This window comes from Carassius carassius, chromosome 33, assembly GCF_963082965.1.
Source record: "Carassius carassius chromosome 33, fCarCar2.1, whole genome shotgun sequence".
Taxonomy (NCBI): domain Eukaryota; kingdom Metazoa; phylum Chordata; class Actinopteri; order Cypriniformes; family Cyprinidae; genus Carassius; species Carassius carassius.
Window position 1 is genome coordinate 28305894 of NC_081787.1, and position 19351 is coordinate 28325244.

At 39.4% G+C, this 19351-nt stretch overlaps 1 protein-coding gene across 1 annotated transcript in view; it reads left to right on the forward strand.

The window, feature by feature from the left end:
• The first annotated feature begins 2019 nt into the window (after positions 1–2019).
• Positions 2020–19351, forward strand: part of LOC132114049 (transcriptional regulator ATRX-like) — a 37348-nt gene continuing 20016 nt past the window's right edge. The window contains exons 1-21 of the mRNA XM_059522177.1: positions 2020–2120; positions 2231–2280; positions 2956–3005; positions 3513–3625; positions 3709–3825; positions 5600–5709; positions 5788–5855; positions 7626–9502; positions 10773–10842; positions 11157–11302; positions 13716–13880; positions 13964–14090; positions 14316–14415; positions 14493–14678; positions 14780–14921; positions 15518–15627; positions 15726–15872; positions 16313–16490; positions 17336–17473; positions 17841–18016; positions 18170–18287. Coding sequence (XP_059378160.1) covers positions 2236–2280; positions 2956–3005; positions 3513–3625; positions 3709–3825; positions 5600–5709; positions 5788–5855; positions 7626–9502; positions 10773–10842; positions 11157–11302; positions 13716–13880; positions 13964–14090; positions 14316–14415; positions 14493–14678; positions 14780–14921; positions 15518–15627; positions 15726–15872; positions 16313–16490; positions 17336–17473; positions 17841–18016; positions 18170–18287 — 4183 coding nt within the window. The 5' untranslated portion in view covers positions 2020–2120; positions 2231–2235. The remainder of the gene's footprint in view (positions 2121–2230; positions 2281–2955; positions 3006–3512; positions 3626–3708; positions 3826–5599; positions 5710–5787; positions 5856–7625; positions 9503–10772; positions 10843–11156; positions 11303–13715; positions 13881–13963; positions 14091–14315; positions 14416–14492; positions 14679–14779; positions 14922–15517; positions 15628–15725; positions 15873–16312; positions 16491–17335; positions 17474–17840; positions 18017–18169; positions 18288–19351) is intronic.

Below are 19351 nucleotides of genomic sequence, written 5' to 3' on the forward strand. Positions count from 1 at the left end.
CCCGATTTCCTCTTGATGTGCTTTGTTCTTGTTTTTTTTTTTTTATTCATATTGATTGAAGTTAGCAAAATGATCACGGATTTTTCTCAAAGTTTAGTGATCAAGAAATTCAAATGCAATTTTTAAAGATATAAAACGTACAATACATTTTCTAAAAAAAGGGGGTTTCTCTTCCTGGTTAACACTTTTAAAACGAGCCAGCCAATCAGCTGCATGGAGCTCCACCGTAGCAACAACATGGATCCTAGCATTGATTAATATCATCATGCAATTTTAGCCTACGTCTAAAAAAATTAATCATATTTTAAAGGAGGCTGCAGGTTTAAAAAGGGGGCGAAATGACCACCGACATCAGCAGGTATGTGCACTACTGAGAGTGGGGCAGCGTGCATCCTCCTCTCCACATGCGTGCAGTCTGTATTAGCTTGAACCACAAGTGTGTCTGAAGTGCCAAGCCTGCGTCGTAATGCTTGGATAACAGAATGCAAAGACGTTGGTGCTACGCACATTGAAAGACAACATTATAATAAATAAAATGTATGGCGTGATTTTGCACATTTACAGTAGCACGCGCCGGTACAAGCAGCATGGGTCCGGAATTCATGGTAAACCCCATGCCCTAATTTCTCCTTCTACGCTACACTTTCTTTGCATTTAAATACATGCATGCATTCTCCTGCGCATTATTTATGATCTTTCTGTTTTTTTTTTTTAAATGCATTCAGTGAGTACGCAGACTGGTGTTTCAAGTGAACTGCGCGCCCGCGCCGTGCATGTGCGCGTGCGTTCGCGTACAGTGCAATCAGAGCGCGCGCGCAGATGCACCGACTCTCGCGCGCGCCATTTTAGCGCGTCTCCGGTCATCCGGCAAGATGGCGCTCTCGCTTTGTCTGCCCTGATCGGCATAAACCAGTACTTACTTTCATTACCCGCTTTAAAAAGAAATTGACCTGATCGAATGAAAACACAGCTTTCCTCGCGGTGCCAAACCAGTGACGTCTCAAAGATCCGCGCGTGAGATGAGCACGGAGATCTTAAGGTGGGTGTAAAGGGATGTAGCCGGGTAACTTGATGCATGCATGCGTCTGTGCACTTCACTTCTATGCTTTAGTGCTGCAAATAGTTAGGGGGCGTCATGAACATATTTTAAGGGGATTGGTGTCCAAATGAAGTGCGTTATTTGCGTTATTCACCCTATCGTGTGTCTCCAGCAGCTGTAGATGCGCTGCTCAAATGCTACAACTAACGTTAGGCCTTTCTCCGCCAGATGTTTAGTACTTCATGTTCAGCCTAGAATTCGTCTCTCTCTGGTGTTTTCCTCTAACATCAGCCTAAGCACTGAATCAGTGGATAACGGTCTGTGTCAAACTAGTAGCCAAACAGTAATCTGTAGAGCGACCCGCTAGGTCTTTCCCCTCCTCTAGTTTAATTTGTGTGCCTCGTTTGGTGGCGCTTCCCTGCTCTCAGCGGAAGGCACGAGCCGATCGGTTTGTTTATATTAGCTGTTATCAGTGCGTGTCTTCCGTCTGCTGCGTGCTTCGCGCGCTAATAGGAGACGGGCTCCGTGATGACGCCACCTGTCAATCAACAGCCGCCCGGCGCGTGAACGAAAAAGTACCTCAAAGTCTCCTCACACTTATAACGGCTTTCGTCTGAACTTACCTTTCATATGTGGATCGTACTTGTTTTCTGTACTTTCCTGCACAGTCCTCTCGACTTTGTTTATAAAGCTGTTGAAGGTATTGTCTTGTATTGTATAAGGACGTATCTTTCTAGATTTTACCATAGTAAAGCGTCTCATAGTGTCTGCCGCAATAGCTTTGTTATTAGCCTCCACTCTTATGTACTTTTTTGGGTAATAATACATGTTTTGAAAGCTTCTTAAACTAAATTTCCATGTTAAGTTCTGTTTTACAGTCACAATAACAGCGTTATTTGTGCTCAGTTTTGTTGTTGACATCTCTCGTTTCTGTTTAAACCTTAAGTTGTGTGTTTTTTTCTTTTTCTTCTTTCTTTCAGGTCTCGTAACGTTAAGTTGAATACATTAGTGACTAAACTTCATGAGTTTGTGGGTCATTCTCCAGACGAAGAAAGCATCGATTCTCCAGACATTTCCAATGGTGAGGATCCCTACTGTCAGCCCAACACATAAATAAGGCTAAATAATTCCCTCTGTATATAAATACGATGTTTTCTTAATTGTAAATTTGTCCACTTTCTCATATTGCAGGTAAAATGGCAGCCAGTGACTCAAACAGCCCTGATGAGAGAATGAATGAGGTTTGTTTACAGAGTCTGGTTTTGCTTTTTATCTCATAACAGTTTACTTTAACACTGTCTCCTATCCAGCTACAGCTTCCAGTCATTCTTCTGTGCCTCTGTACTTGAATGTGCACTTCAGAGTTCAGTTTTTGCAAAGTCTCACTTCAAATACATAAATGCACATACAGAGCACCACAATTAGGATCTGGGCAGATTTGTTAAAGGATGACTATAAAGCTTGCCTTTTAGCAACATGCATTACTGGGAAAATAAAAAGCAGCTTTTGCCATGGTTCTCTGTCATAGTGCGAGAATGATTTAGTGCATGAATAAAACGACTCACATTCATGCTTTGATTTTCAGTTTGTTGCACTGATGCTCAAAAGCTTCTTCAGGAAGTTTATAAAAGACAAGGAGATTATAAAGTGATACGCAGCACATCCATTATATTCCATTACCTGAGACCTTATCACACCGATAATTATCATTTCTATATTTGGGTTAAAATATTCAGGTAGGTGGACCAGTGTTATTTTATTTATTTTTTCTGCTAAATTTGTTTCTGTGGACACTGTGCTCAATTTAGGCCCTTTTATGCAAAACTACTATAAGACTAATGTTGCAGGTTGAGTTGGTGATATATGGTTACCACTGAAAATGAAATGAAATGTTTTTTTTTTTTTCATTTCTTCAGCCTGGTTGCTCCTCAGAAATGACCAAACCCTCATCTTCACGCTCAAAGAGGTGAGTCGGGTTGGCGTTTTTGTCTCTTGTTCAGTGAATAATATGAACATTGCCTTGATTCTGCATTATGCGTTCGATTGCTTTATGAATGTTTCATAATTGTATTGCGTGTGCATCTCCTTAGGCATTGTCTTAATCTTACAGGTTTTGGATTTCCACTTAAGTCTTAAGTGTTTTTGCTATTGCACGTGTTTCCAGAAAGGAAGTGGGAAATTCGGACTTCCTGAATTAGAAAGCAACACAGCATGAGACTTCATTGCACTGATGTGTACTGTTAGACATGTTGGTGTTATCTCTATCAGCTGCTGTGCTTGCTCGTAGTTATGTATGCATTACTCTTTTAAATCTGTTGAGATGATGCTGTAGTATTGTAAACGGTTCTTTGGAGTGTTGGTTGCCGTTGGAATGGAATCTTCGGAATTTAGAGTTTGAAAGTGTTTGGGTGGGAAGAGGAAATTTTGATCATGGTTATTGAAATCTCCTTTCCCCCTCTATTGTTAATGAAAGGAAACCTTCATTTGTGACCAAGCACACTGCGGTGGCTGAATCTGACTGTGTGAACGAGAGTGCAGGTGAAGACGGCATGCAGAGCACTCTGGATATCAGCAAGCTGCCTCAAGGTTAGTCCTGCGTGAGGATGTTTTAAAGTGATCAAGCGTGTCGGTGTAGAGGCGACTGAATCTCCTGGCTTCACGATTCACAGGCACAGTGGTGGTCAAACCAGAACCGGCCGCTAACGAAGCTAAAGATGAGTTCCACGGTCCAGAGTTTCGTAGCAGAGGAAGTAAAGTCAAAGAGGAGGGCACTCGGAAACGTCCCGGTGAGTAAGCCCCTGTGCTGTAAAGGATCCCATGCCCCTTTTTTCCCCCTCTCACTTTATTTCCATTTTTCCATATTGACAAAACACTGCATACAACTGCAAAACATTTACTTGGATGACCTCCGTGTATATCGCTAGATAATAAAAGGGTTCACTTGACAAATCGAACAATAGTCTATTCACTCGGGGAGGGAAGCAGATGTGTACTTCAGTGATTGAGGGTCTTTATATTTCCTACATAATCTAGGAAGGGTCCCCAAATTTTACAGAAATGGTCAGAAGATCCATTAAATGTGTCTTTTTTTTATTATTATTATTTTTTTTTAGTTTAATGAAATGGAAAATGTCTTTAATCCATAACGAATGAGTAGAAGGAACAGCTGATTTCCAGTTAAATGTTTTGCCGAAAGTGTGAAAAAGGCTACAAATTCAGACTTGTATTTGGGCGTATCAAGAGATTTGATTTATTAATGGTTTTTAAGAGCTGAACTGATATGAACACTGAGCACACACAACGAAGGATCTCTTCCCACTGTTCCTCTGGAAATATTTAAAAAGATGCATTTTAATGTATAATTTTTAGGATTTAATTAATTAAATTACCCCTGCATGTCCTTCATGATCCCCAGTTTGGGAAACTTTGACGTAATATAGTTTAACCCTTTAACAGCCACACTAAGAAATACATTGGCAAATCATTATTATTGCTGAAATTGTGCTCCTGGCTTCACACTGAGCAACTTTTCAGTTTTTCTTTTCTTTTTTTTTTTCTTCTCAGAAGCTGACTTGTACCTTTAGGGTAATTCTCGGGGAGAATTTTTTTTTTAAATTTGTGCAACTGAATTTTAGGGTTTTTTTTGTATAAAAACATTACAGACACTAGATTGGTAATATGCATGTTCTTATTCTTATTATAACACATACAGTAAATCAATTGTAAAAAGTGTAGCATTCGGTGTCATTATAATAGGAATCCAATAAAATGGAAATAAATTAAAACACAAAATAAATGATGAAAATAAAAGCAATAAGTATAAAAAAACGATTCATTGACATTACAAATAATAAAGGAAAGTGAAAGTGATGTGACATACAGCCAAGAATGGTGACCAATAATCAGAATTGGTACTCTGCATTTAACCCATTCAAAGTGCACACACACACACACACACACACACACACACACACTGTGAACACACACTATGAACACACACACACCTGGATATGGTAAAAGACAAATAACATACAGTTACAATACAAATAAATACTGTTGTTTTGGCATCAATATATTTTTGCAGCATTGCCGACCAGTGGATATAATTGCCATTACAAACTATTCAAAGAAGGCTAGAAGAACAAACAGCACAAAATTACAGTAATTTGATCGCGATAAAAAGGACAACTGTGCTGTTACAATGCACTTTAAAGGGTTAATGCACTTCATGTTGTTAATAACATGGAATGGAATAGATTTTCTTTCTCTTCATTTTTTCTGTCAATAATTGTATAAGATTATGCTATTTAAATCCGTGTGTTAAACCAGTTAGATCAAAATTAGTCTGATTATATTACCTGAAATGTTCAATGTAATTGATTACGAAGTATAATTTTAGTCATTGATTTGTAAGTAATCTACCCAGCTCTGTTAGTCGAGTGCTCGTGAGAGAATCTGTGTGCCTCAAGTGATGAGGCTGAAATGGCTCAAATATTAAAGAGTCTCAGCATTGCAGTATGATTGTTTTATTATCTTCATTTATATTTTAATCCCTCACAGACGAGCAGCTCCAAGAGATTTTTAATTGCACAGCATGTGGACAGCAAGTCAATCATTTTCAGAAGGATGCCATCTTTCAACATCCCGCACTGCATGTTCTTATCTGCAAGGTAGAAACCAGATTAACTTGTTACAGCCAATTACGTGCTTGTATCTCTGACATTAACATGCATGCCTTTTTCTTACAGTCATGTTTCAAATATTATATGAGCGATGATATCAGCAAGGATGAAGATGGAATGGATGAGCAATGCAGGTTGGCGCAGACCATTTATTTATAACACTACAGCTGTGACGATACCAGCTAGGGAAAATCAATCAAATTATGTGGCTTTTAAAAACCATACAAATTAGGGCTGGACGATTAATCGAAAAGTAATCGAAATCGAAATTCAGAACCTCTAACCGACTTAATTTTTCCCATGTCGGTTATTTCGGTTTTTTAATCCTGTTAATACTTCCCCCTAAAAAACATACTACCGCGTGTGTAGCCACATGACTCTGTCCCGTCCAGTCAGTGGCTTAAAAGCAAAACACGGAGGTGAACGGCGGTTCAACACATAGTGACGGCGCGCGAACGGTGAGCCTTGAGTCTTCACTAAACTTTGTCAGTTGTATTTGTTTTATGGTTTGGACGTTCAAGCGATTAGACGATCGGATGTGTATTATATCGAGCTCCCATGTTCGCGCAGCTGCATTGTGGCACGAACACTCATATGAACAGTAGATGTGACGATCGCGTGCACAGAGGAACACAGTTGTCAGCGCTGTCCTGTGATTATTACTAAAGTATCTTAGAATCTCAAAACTTATTAGAGCATATTTTTCTACTTTTGAAGGAACTAGGCTATTTACAACCCAGCTTCACAATAATATAGAGATGACTAATTCACACACGAATCACTCGTACTGGTACTGTTTACCTTCAATCTTTATCTGATCTTTATTTATCTCTTACACCGAGCAATAATCTATAAGAAATGTTAAGAACATAGATAAAATAACTGCTGATAGTGAGCTATGATCGTGCTTTAAATAGGAGAAAATATCCCCTTTAATAGTCGATCTCAACCGTCTGGCCGAGGCCAGTCTAAGAAGACGCTCAGGACAGTTGACAGAACGCTGCTGCGTGTCGTCATGAAAGCGTATCATTTTCACGTGTTATTAAGCCTTGCCACTTGCCAATTTAACCATTCAAAAGACTTTAAAGCATTCAAACACAAGACGCGGAAAAGCTGAACTGAGCAGCTGGTTACTCGTGCTGTGCTCACTGCGCACGCAGAGAGAGAGCCGCGTCTCACAGACAGCAACACTGAACTGAGCTCTCATTCAGGAATTGCTAATGCAACCTTTTCACACCACAGACTTAACACAATTAATCATTGCTTGGTAATTGGTAAACAAAGTATTGACTGTTGTTTTGTATGAAGTTTTGTTTGATAGAAAGATATGTAATGGATTACAATCAAAGTTATCTGAAATTATCAAGATGAATTTGTTCTGACAGTTTAACTCTGAGTTCTTGTCATTTTTTATAACCATTTTCTAAACTATAGTAAATAAACTGATAATGTGAGAAATGTTGAAGGTGTCTGAATAAATTTTGGTTTGACTGTATGTTTAATTTTTACAGTGCTATTTTACATTTAATTATTCGTTCATTAATCGTAATCAAGGTAAAATGGTCAATTAATCAAGGTTTTGAATTTAGCCATAATCGTCCAGCCCTAATACAAATACAAAGTGAACAATCATTTGGTCACCAAAGCATCCATGCATAGTTTATACTGATAATCACACAGTTGTCATTGTATTTTTCCCCAGTATTGCAAATATTTTCTGACTTTATAGTGTCTTTTACTTTTTGTATTTTTGCTCTTTTTGTAAAAAAGAGTAAAATTATGTGAAATAGTTTTATTATGTACTGTGTAATATGTTATCTATTAACTTGAAATTCCTGGTGTTCTTTTCCTTAGACAACACAATTCCATTTTAACTCAATGACGGCATGTTTTTTCTCTTTTAGGTGGTGTGCAGAGGGCGGTAATCTGATGTGCTGTGACTACTGCAGCAATGCCTTCTGCAAAAAATGCATTTTGAGGAACCTTGGACGAAAAGAGCTGTCTGAGATAATGAATGAAGAAAGCAAATGGCACTGCTATGTGTGCCGCCCAGAGCCGCTGCAAGACATTGTTAAAACCTGCGAGAAGGTTTTGCTCAGTCTGGAATCGTCGCACAGAAAGCCCAGGGGAGACAATGACAAAACAAAGCGTGAAGATCGTAAACACAAGCACAGCAAGCGAGAAAAAACTGCTGTAAATGGACAGGATTACGCCTCGGACGGAGCGGGATCGTTATCCTTTTCCTCTAAGACCTTGATGGTTCCGAAAGAGCTGGTCAAGAAGACCAAAAAACTAATCGAGACCACAAATGGTTTGAATCGTACTTTTGTGCAATTCCTCCAGCAAACGTCAAAAGGCAGCGACGTTAGTTCTGTAAGTAATAGACACTTAAAGGCCTTCAAATCAGTTTTGGCTGATCTGAAAAAGGCCCACATGGCTCTGGAGGAATCACTTGAAGAAGAATTTGAATCGAAAGGCCTCAAGTTTCAAAACGGAGAGGAGCAAAGACCAGCACACAGTCAAACTGGAGATCATACGGCTGTCCAAGCTGACCCTGCTCCTGTCAGAGAAGATGGATTGGATTGCGCCACCAAGAACCAGAATCCTGTGGTAGAAGAGAACGAAAACCAGCAGGAGAGTAACTCAGCTGATGTTGAAATGAAGGAGAGCCTTCCACTCTCTCCAGAAGAACCTCAGGACCGGACTGAAGAAAGTGAAGCTCAAGAGCAAGAAATGGCAGATAACCCTGACTTTGAGGAAAACTCAGTGCCAGCAGGTGAAGCGTCTCTTGATAAAGACATCGTGTCTGTTCCAACATCTGTCCCAGAAGAGCTCTTTGAGATGGTCGAGAGTCTTGCAGTGAAGAAAGAAAACCGTGACAATGGCAGCTCAAATGAGTCCAGTGATGGGAAATCAACGTCCAAGGCTGAAGTTGTGGTTTCCAATAACAGCCTTACAAAACTGGGTAGAAAACTCGTTGTCAAACTAACACCTGTTCCTCTTAAAATCACCATAAAACGAGATGAGAGCAAAGAACAGTCGCCTTCAGAAGACATGAATTGTGAAACGTTGCCAAAGAAGGGTCAAGATAGCCGACGCTCCCCCAGGATGAAGACCACACCGCTGCGTAAGTCACCAGAGGTGAAGAGCAAACGCAAACCGAGGTCGTCAACGGCTAAAGAAGAGATCAGCACTGCAGTGAAGGAGCCGTGTGATTCAGACTCGGATGAAGTCCCTGAGGTCCTGCAGAAGGCTGCCTTGAAGGCCAGCTCGGATGAGAGTGAACCCGAAAGTGCTTCTGGCAAAGGTACCAAGAAGAAGAATTTAGCTTCTCGATCTGCAGAGAAAGCTAAAGCCAAGCCAAAGCGTAAACTCGAAATGGTCTCCTCAGATTCTGAAAAGTCATCTACCGCAAAGAAAAGGAGCACCAAAAAAAAGAAAGGCAGAGAATCGGATTCCTCAAACCACAACTCTGATCTTGAGAAACAGATCAAAAACCTGTCCAAGCTTGATAGTGGGAAAAAAAGATCCAAAGGTGTCAAAAAGGAAGAGAATGAATCCAGTAAAGAGGGCAAGAAAGCCCCGACAAGGTCATCCGAGAGGAAACGAAGGTCACAGAGAGAAAAGCCTAAAACCAAGGAAGAGTTATCATCTAGTGATGAAGAGCAGGAGGAGGAGGAGGAGCAGGCTGCTAACTCAGATGAAGACAGTGATCAGCAGAAGATTAAACCAATACTCGAGTCTGTGATGGCTAGTATTGATGGTTTCCATCAGTCATCAGGTCAGTTGACAAAATGGTTTATTAATTAATCTACATTGTATGGCAGAGAGAATTAGCTGCATTTTGCTCATTGATTTCAAACCAATTACAATTCTGAGTTTGATAGCACAGCAAAAGCTTCAAGCCTAACAAATATAACCTAAAGTTTAAACATTATTAAAGACAAGCGAACAGTGCGTAAATGAGAACAAATTACAAGCAAAGCACAACTGAATCTAAATAACGGATAAAAATGAAAAAAAAAAATGATGCTTTAGGACAAGGATGGATGAGACACAGATTCACTCTCTGACAGCAGATGGCGCTCATAGAACGGCAGCGATACAGCGCTTCCATGATTACTGCTTTAAACAAAGCAGTGCTACGTTAACACTAATTCAAATGCATTATACAGAGACAAGATTAAAAGAAAAAGCCATGTTAACTTTTCTTACTCTGAGAGATAAACTCCTATAAACCACCAATTCAATATTCAAGATTTTCTTCAAATATTTTACACATCATGAACTGTGATCTTGCTCTGCCTGCTACAGTATTTTCTCCTCTCTTTTTTTTAGTCTTAAGCTTCTCTTGTTTAAAGGTCATTTACACACTTTGTAATATTTCCACACAAATGGCATTTTGGATAATGCTTGTTTGTAGTTTGTGTGAAAATCTGGAACCGAGATAGTCTGAAATAAAACAAAATGTCCAGTCGACCGGTGCATCTGTACTCCACTGTAAAAATGAATATAAATGAATCATTGTTAATGCTGCAAAGGTACTTGCCAAGATGGGCATTTTGATATACCTTTGTATGCATTTGTCAGTTAAAGTGCAAGAAGGTGCACAAAGAGGCTTTAGAAACTCTGGTCATTTTTGAGCGAGATGCTAACGGTCTAATCAGATTCAATGATCTATGCTAAGCTAAGCTAAAAGTGCTACCGCGAGACCAAGAGATTGGCTGAAAGGATTCGAAAACGGTAAAAGTCAACTGTTTAACTCTTGGGAAGTTGGAAAATTAGCCTATTTTCAAAAATAGTGTAGTGTTCCTTTAAGGTTGCCACAGTCTTAGCATGCTTTTGTGCTGCACTTGTGCTGTATTTGTACCATTTTGTTTTATTAGTTTATTAGGATAGAATTTGAAAGATAATAGCAATATTGTTTGATAAGTGAGATCTCCGATTTTAGTCCTTGAAAATCAAAGAAGTTGTGCTTGAAAAGTCCTTGAAAGTTTCTGTATGAACCTTGTTTATAAGTGGTGTTATTATTTTTCTTCTTGTTTATGAAGGTGATGAAATTGAATTGAAGGCTGAATCCTCCTCTCAGGTGATGGATGATGACGATGATCCAGAGAACAGGTGTGACTTTACAAGTTATATGCTGTGAATTGTTTTTATATCTGTTTAATCACAAGATGTCCCCTGTCTATGGGTTTTACAAAAATATAGAAAAGCTAAACATTGTCACTCCATTGAATCCTCTAACTGCGGAACCTGATAAAACCCATAAATCCTCTCAAGCTCAGCTTCCCACTGCCTCAGTGTTTCTGATTCTGATAATCAAAGTAGTTACCTTCATGAAAATGTCTCAGAACGGGACAGTCACAAGTTTAAGTAACAAGATGTATTATTCTGGACGTCTGGACAAATTTTATTTCTGTCTCTTCTAAAAGAATCGCCAAGAGGATGCTTCTGGCGCAGATCAAAGCCAACTATTCCTCTGGAGCTGACAGTTCATCTGATGATGAAAACGCAGACAAAGAGGATGGGGATTCACCAAAGAAAGGAAAAGACGGTGCTAAGAAGCAAGACGAAAGTGGTGAGCGTTCGTTCAGATAGGGCTGGGCGATATAGCCAGATCTTTGCTTTTATATTTCTCGCTGAATTGCTATTATATTGTATATATCTCTGTATTTCTACTTTTTTCTATTTGGATTAAAGAAAAAAATCTTTTTTCTTCTTCTTCTTTCACATTCTGCCCAATGTTGTCCAACAAAACAAGGTCTATATATATAAAGTTAGTGTTGTCACGGTACCAAAATTTCAGTATTCGGTACCGATACCAGTGAAAATCCACGGTTCTCGGTAACAATTTCGGTACCAGAGCAAAACACAAAAATATGCTAATTAAAAAACAAACAAAACCAATGCCATTCTTTATACTTATTTACAATTGTGTTTAAAAGTTCTTCTACAAGTAATATAATTATGAAAAACAGTAAACAAGTTTCACCCAAATTTAATTTGTCTTTTAATTTATGAAATTTAAACATTTTATTTTTGGTAAATAAAGGGGATTTGCTATTAAAATTAAAACATGGAAGAAATATTGTGATTTATTTCTTTAAAAAATAAAGTTTTATAAATTTTTTCAACATTAGTAGCAGAATCACATACATTTTACTAAATAATAGTAATATTTCTAGCACAATGCCTTTATGTAAAAATTTACTTTTAGGCCTAATGAATGCATATTTGTCATTTTAACTGAACTTAAGACTGGTGGTGATGCTTAAGATATTTTTGGTCATTGAGGGTTTCTGTAAAAAAATAGTAATAGATCATATTAATTATTATTAAAAGATAATACTACTATTAATTCTACTATCATACTAATGTATATACAATGCACTATTAATTGATGAGCTGCTGGGTTCATGAATATTAATCACGTTGTCTGCGTTTGGTCAAACTGATTTGCTGAAATCAAAACAGGGACGGTACTAAATCAGCGCCAGCCAATGAAATTGCCATTTGCGCATTAGCTCCGCCCACTACCGGAGAAACCGGTATGTCTTCTGCTTGTTTGAAAATGAATATGAATAATTCTAAATGAACTCCATTATTTTGACAGGAGAAGACAACAAAGAATAGTTTACATATAGCGTGTCGATTCAGCGTGGTAAGACTCTCGCTCTCTCTCTCTCTCTGCATGTGTGAGAAACAGCGCTATCAGTAAAGCGACGGTGAGTCGTGCTCCTTCACACAGAGTTTACAGAGCATCAAATACAGGTGCGCTGTGCGTCCATTGAGATGAACTGAACAGTTCAGATCGCTTGATGGAGAGAGAACTCTGAAGCTCAGATGCTGAAATTAATGCAAGCGTCATGCGCTTCAGTCTATGTAGTAAACAAACCCGCACGTCTCTGCCATTCATTAATTCACACAGAGACGCGCAGATCATGGATTCATATTTCAAACAACATTTGCGGCTTAACATTTACAGATACTGGTCCATATGGAGATTTGATTTGATTAATTTATGCTAACTTTGACAAATTCCATGACTGTCCATATTAAAATGTAAGTTTCATTTTCATGACTGGATTTTGAGATTCCGTCCTCGTTTTCTGCTTCACGGAAATCATAGCGCTGAACCGGGTTTGAACGGGACCTCGGTACTACCGGTACTTAAAGAAACATGGTACAGTCACATTAAATTTTTTAGTACCGACTTGGTACCGAAGTACCGGGTCTTTTGACAACAGTATATAAAGTCTATGAAAATCAAATAAACTGAATGTAAACATGTAGACTATGCTAAATGTAAGGTTTAAAAGGGTAAAAATCACATTACATTATAATATTGTGACATTATGATCTAAAGACAATGAAATTCACTAAATTAAAAACGAAAAGCACTAATTATATTAGGCTATTTTGATTACCTCAATTGTCAATAGACAGTGCTATCATAAAAATGCTTTTACTTCTAAAGGAGACATTTTATTGTTAATTTATATAAATAAATAAGTTAATTTATTTATTAACTATAAATATTTTAGCAAAATTTTATTTTAGTCAGAATTATTGGCGTGCCGTCTGTTTGGCGTGCATGAGCGCTGTGGCGCTTGTTCACTGAAGTTTAGCAGAGATTCGCGTGCAGATGGCTCATCTCCTTGACGTGCTTAACATTTACAGATGGAGAATATACCTGTGAAATGTAAGTTATGCACTGAGGAAAACGGCACATGAATATAAGCGTGTCTCATGTTTAGGACAGACTAGATTATGCACTTTCCCTGCAACAGCTCATTCTGTGTCCTCTGCTATTTTTCAGTTGCTCTTGTGTCAAACTACTGTATATCGATATTAATGTTTATATAAAAAAATCACTATATTGTACAAAAGTTATATTGATATCCTTAAAACTCAGTTCTCTAAGTTCAGATTTAATCCAGTTGAATGCATTCGTGTTCTTGTCATGAATGATGCATTGATGTTTCCTGCAGAGCAAGAGGATGAAACCTCAGACTCTGGCTCAGATGTTGACGTGAAGAAAGGTGGACGCAGGCACCGTTTGTTGAGGAAGAAGTTGACTCTAAGCGAGGGAGACTCTGAAGACGAGACCACAGTCAAAAAGAAGAAAGAAACCAAAAAGAGAGGCAGGCGGAAAGGTTGGTGTGAAGTCTAAAGAAAAGCCACACATGTGATTGCACTGAATGAGCTGAAGTGTTGATGTCTGTTTGTGTTTGTGTAGTGGACAGCGATGATTCGGCAGACTCTAACTTTGAGCAGTCGAGCTCGGGCTCCAGTGATGCATCAGCGCTCAGTGAGGCCGTGAGTGAAGACGGCGATGAAGAAAAGAGCAGTAAACGCAAAACACGGTACGGATAGCATCGAGTTTATTAACTTTGAAATTACAGTTCAGTGCATACTTACAGATTTAATCAGAAAGAATATGCATCCATTAGTTTTAAATGCTTTTAGAAAACCATCCCTTTGTTGGTATAGCTATCGACAAATCGTGTTCCCAGATTTTTTTAGCAATGAATGAAATCCTCCTTGATGGGAATCAGATCTTATGGAACATGTTGTGGTAACTCTTGCAGGTCGTCCAATAAAGCTGGCAAGGACGGTGAGAGAAGTTACCAGAAAGAGAAGAAGAAACGGCGCCGCATTAAGATCCAAGACTCCTCGTCCAGTGGCAAGGTACTGTACTGATCTGTTTCAGCAAAACAACACAAGAACCGTTGATGTGAAGAGCGTTTGGTTTTTCTGTTCTGCAGAGTGGAGGGGAAGAGGATGGAGAAGATGAAGGGGATGAGAAAGGAACACCCAAAAACCGCAAGAAGATCCGCAAGATCATTAAAGACGACAGCCTGAGGACGGAGACCCGTGATGCTCTGAAGGAGGAAGAGGAGAGGAGGAAGCGCATCGCTGAGAGAGAGCGGCTGAGGGAGAAACTACGAGAGGTGCAAACACAAGATGCAGATGTTAAGGGCTCAAACTGTTCTGCAGAGTCATTGTTGTCGTTTTGCAGAGAAAACTCAAAGCTGGTACTCTTTGGTTTCAGACCATCGTGGTGAAGGAGTCAGCGCAGGTCACATGTCCCATCACCACGAAGCTGGTGCTGGATGAGGACGAGGAGACCAAGGAACCAATAGTGCAGGTTCACAGGAACCTGGTGACCAAACTCAAACCCCATCAGGTGGACGGTGAGCCAGCAGTCGCCAGTCCTTATATGGCTGGCTTTTTTTTTTTTTTCAGTACCAGGAAAAAAATACATAAATGATTTTTTTTTTTATGCTTTGGATTGAGTAACAGTTCAGTATTTGTGGCTCATAGAATGTCAATGAAAAGGGTTGCCTGAAGTAAATCAATGTTTAAAGTGATCATCAAATCAAAATGAGACCAGTTTCATTCAACATAAAATATCTTTTAAAACTGCTTTTCTTGCTGATGTAACTAAGGCACCATGGGCCAAAAAAAATGAGATCTCAAAATGTGGTAACACTAGAATAATTGTCCATTAGTTAATGTGACTTAACTACTTTAGTTAAAGTGATTAAAGCAAGAACAATCCTTCTACAGCATTTCTCAATCTTAGTTAATGTTAATTCCAACATTTACTAATGCGTCATTCAAATCAAAAGTTGTGCTTGTTATCATTAGTTAATGCACTGTGAATTAGCATGAAATAACAATGAATGCATTTTTTTGGTCATCATAGCAATGTTCTTTTCTAAATGGAGGATACATGGAAGAACACAGACGCTAAGGGATGGTTTTGTGTGTTTTTGTCTGTGTGCAGGAGTGCAGTTCATGTGGGACTGCTGCTGTGAGTCCGTAAAGAAGGTGGAGAAGTCTTCTGGCTCCGGCTGTATTCTGGCCCACTGCATGGGGCTGGGAAAAACCCTCCAGGTAACTGGAATAAAGGAGGATGATGATGATGATGATGATAGTATGTGTAGGAGGAGACGGATGGTGTTTGACTCTGCTGTTCTCCGGTGGTCCTGCAGGTGGTGACGTTTCTCCACACTTTGCTGCTGTGTGAGAAGCTGAACTTCAGCACAGCTCTGGTGGTGTGTCCTCTCAACACGGTGCTCAACTGGCTCAACGAGTTTGAGAAGTGGCAAGAGGGCCTGGGAGATGAGGAGAGTTTAGAGGTAAAGATTTGGTGTTGTATCTCGAAGATCTTCCCATCATTAATTATTCACCAGGGTCCATTTGAAACCTAATAAAGACACATTTATTTTGAAGCGGCCGTATTGTATGTAATGTGTGTAGTTGAGAAAATTAAAATGGGGAAATAGTTTTAAAGGAGTTTTTGTTGGTGCACCATTTAAGATATGTATATGGAAGCAAACTGTTGTGATTGGATATTCTCAGTATTTAATGGTGTGTCATGTGCACATTTTGAAATTAAATAAACCTGTTTAACAAATCCAAGTGTTGGTATTTTCCTCTTGATACATATTTTGGCTCTTGTCCAGTAAATAGAAACCAGCTGAGAAGCACGGCCTCAGTGAACAGTTACTGGAGCACATTCCTTTCCAGTTGACATTTAATCTCACTGTAGGTCGGTGTCTTTTCCCTTGTGTTTCAGGTGCAGGAGCTGGCCACAGTGAAGAGACCTCAGGAGAGAGCGTACGCTTTACAGCGCTGGCAGGAGGATGGCGGCGTCATGATCATAGGCTACGAGATGTACCGCAACCTCACGCAAGGGCGAAACATCAAGAGCAAGAAGCTGAAGGAAACCTTTCAGAAAACTCTAGTTGATCCAGGTCAAGTTACTGCATTAGCACAGCACTTCCGCTCAAAATTATCATGGAGAAGTCACAAATCGCAGTTTGGCTAAATGTGATTATTGAATCACAAAGGCTGTGATTTTGAATGAAATAAATATGTGCAGAGCCCCAGTAGTAAATGCTGCTCATCTCTGCAAGAGCTGTGAGTTTGAGTTGCTTATAACGTGCATGTAATTTAACAACACGCTCCGAACTTTGTCGAGAACATTATAACATGATTTTACTCCAAAACATCAGTCGAGTGTTTTGAAATAACTTCATTTTTCTGATATGGCTTATTGTTACTAACGAGGTACAAAATATAATCTTACTGCAATAAAGGTTGTCGATTAGCATTGCATTATACATTTTCTTTATTATGATGAAAGTTCCCAAGATGGTGTGAAGAACGCAGATAAACCATAAATTGTTGTAGGTTTATTGTCTTTGTTTAACATTTCTAGCATATTGTGTGAATATTAGACTGCTGTCACTTTAAGAGCTGCACGAATCAAATGTATCGATACACTTGCGTTCTCTTTCTCAGCTGTTTACGGTCACTTGAGTCATTAGCCAAGATGGGCATTTTAACATAATTGTGTACGCATTTGACCGTTGAAGAGCAATAACTCTTAAAAAGAAATCTTTCAGAAGTCCTGAAGGAAATTCTTCTCTAGTAAAATGAGGAATCATACCGATTTTGAAAGCAAGGTATCGCGATACCTTTTTTATTACCGGTATATCGTGCAATGCTAGTCAGAAACTGTGGGAGCGCTTTATGTCAGCCCTGCACACATTCAGATGGTGGAAATGATCTGAATGGATAATGTTTTGTTGCACAGGTCCAGATTTTGTCATCTGTGATGAGGGTCACGTGCTGAAGAACGAAGCGTCTGCTGTCTCCAAAGCCATGAACTCCATCCAGACTCGTCGGAGAGTGGTGCTGACAGGAACGCCTCTGCAGAACAACCTGATCGAGTGTGAGTCACCAATATGGTCATTCATTAGTTAAGTGTTTTTAAAGCCAGCAACTTGAATTTTCAACCAATAAATAAAAAATCAATCATTCAGGTAGAGTACTAGTTATTAAAGACTTTAATTATTGCTTTGGGGGAAAAACTACCTCCAACTGGCTCTAAACATTCAGTGATTCTTGACTCCCAGAAATTTAATTGCAACTAGATTTCAATCCAATCTGGAGTATTAAATGACCATTCTGCTTCAGGTGGTCTATGGCAGTTCATGGTTGTGCCATTGAGATGGAAAACAAATCATTCTTAATGTGGTAAGACTAGAATGATGACAGGATTCATTTCTTGAAGTGAAGGTGTCATTTTGTCCCCTCAGATCACTGTATGGTGAACTTCATCAAGGAGAATCTGCTGGGATCAGTGAAGGAGTTCAGAAACCGCTTCATCAACCCCATCCAGAACGGCCAGTGTGCAGACTCCACGCTCGTTGATGTCCGAGTCATGAAGAAGCGCGCACACATCCTCTACGAGATGCTGGCTGGATGCGTCCAAGTAAGCCGAAACACCACAGCCAACCGAAGTTTGAATATTGTAGATTTATTTGTCAAGTCATGTGATTTTTGCGTAAAACATATCCATAGATGAGTGAAATATTCAGTGCTTGTTTGTGATTAACAGTCTTGTAAAATGGTGTGTTTTCCACAGAGAAGGGACTACACTGCCCTTACAAAATTCTTGCCTCCGAAGCACGAGTACGTGTTAGCGGTACGGTTATCACCCATTCAGTGCAAGCTTTACCGATACTATCTGGATCACTTCACAGGTACAGCTCTACAACACACTACACACTTCTGTTTATTTCACATCTCACAACATTCTCATAATGAACATCTCTGGGCTCATCAGTGCAAATAGTCCCAATGCTGAACTGACAGCCCGAGTGACCAGTACAAAAAATAAAAATAGTATCTCAGCACAGTTTTACAAGTTTTGATAAAATCCATCTCACTTTACATCAGGTTTGTACTGAATGTTCATTTTAACTCATGAATAAATAGCATTATCAAGTTATTAAATGCTTTGTCATGTTGAGTTTTAATTGTCAAATGTAAATCATACAGTCTGTCAGCTTAAATCTTGAAATAGGAGTTTGGAGATTTGAGTCTCCTGAGTCGAAACCAAGCCTCCCAGCTCTGATTTTTTTCAGTTAAGTGGTTTAGTGGTGTTCTAGCTCGGGCTGTGATTGTTCTGAAGCAGCTCTGCAGCTGGCACCAGGCCGTGGGGCGATCTCAACCAATTCCCACGTCCTTCTCTAACGAAGAGCTTTGGGAGAATTTCCCAGCCAGAGGCTCTTTAGGCCGGATTTCCTCCGAGCTCGCTGCTATGCTGCTGCGCTGCTGTTGTGACTGTGGGTGCAGACCCCCAGAGACCACCAACCAGACACTGTCTTTACCTTAATACTTCTGCTTTTGTCCCGGTGGCCTGCTTTACCCAAACCCTGATCCAATTTCATGCTGCATTTAGGTGAACTGGCTTTTAGTGTTTTAAACGGTTTATTTTTATTCTTTGTTCAAGCAGTATCCCAGCTGTGCTGCAATTCTATACTAATTCTATCGCAGTTTTGCATGCAGCGATGACTGTACCCTGGCCCTGTAGAGAAATGAAAGTGGTTAGATTATTAATAACATTTGATGTTTAAAAGGGATATGATTGCTTCAAATACTCCAATATTAGTCACTAATGGTTCAGGTTCAGGCACCGTGCTATGTTGAGTATGCTAGTGTTTCTTTTTAAACATAGCCAGTCATTTGTTTGGCAAATCCGCTTGGTGAATTGCAGAAATGGCACACAGCAGTTTTAAGCAGTTTGTAGCAAAGCCTTTCTTGT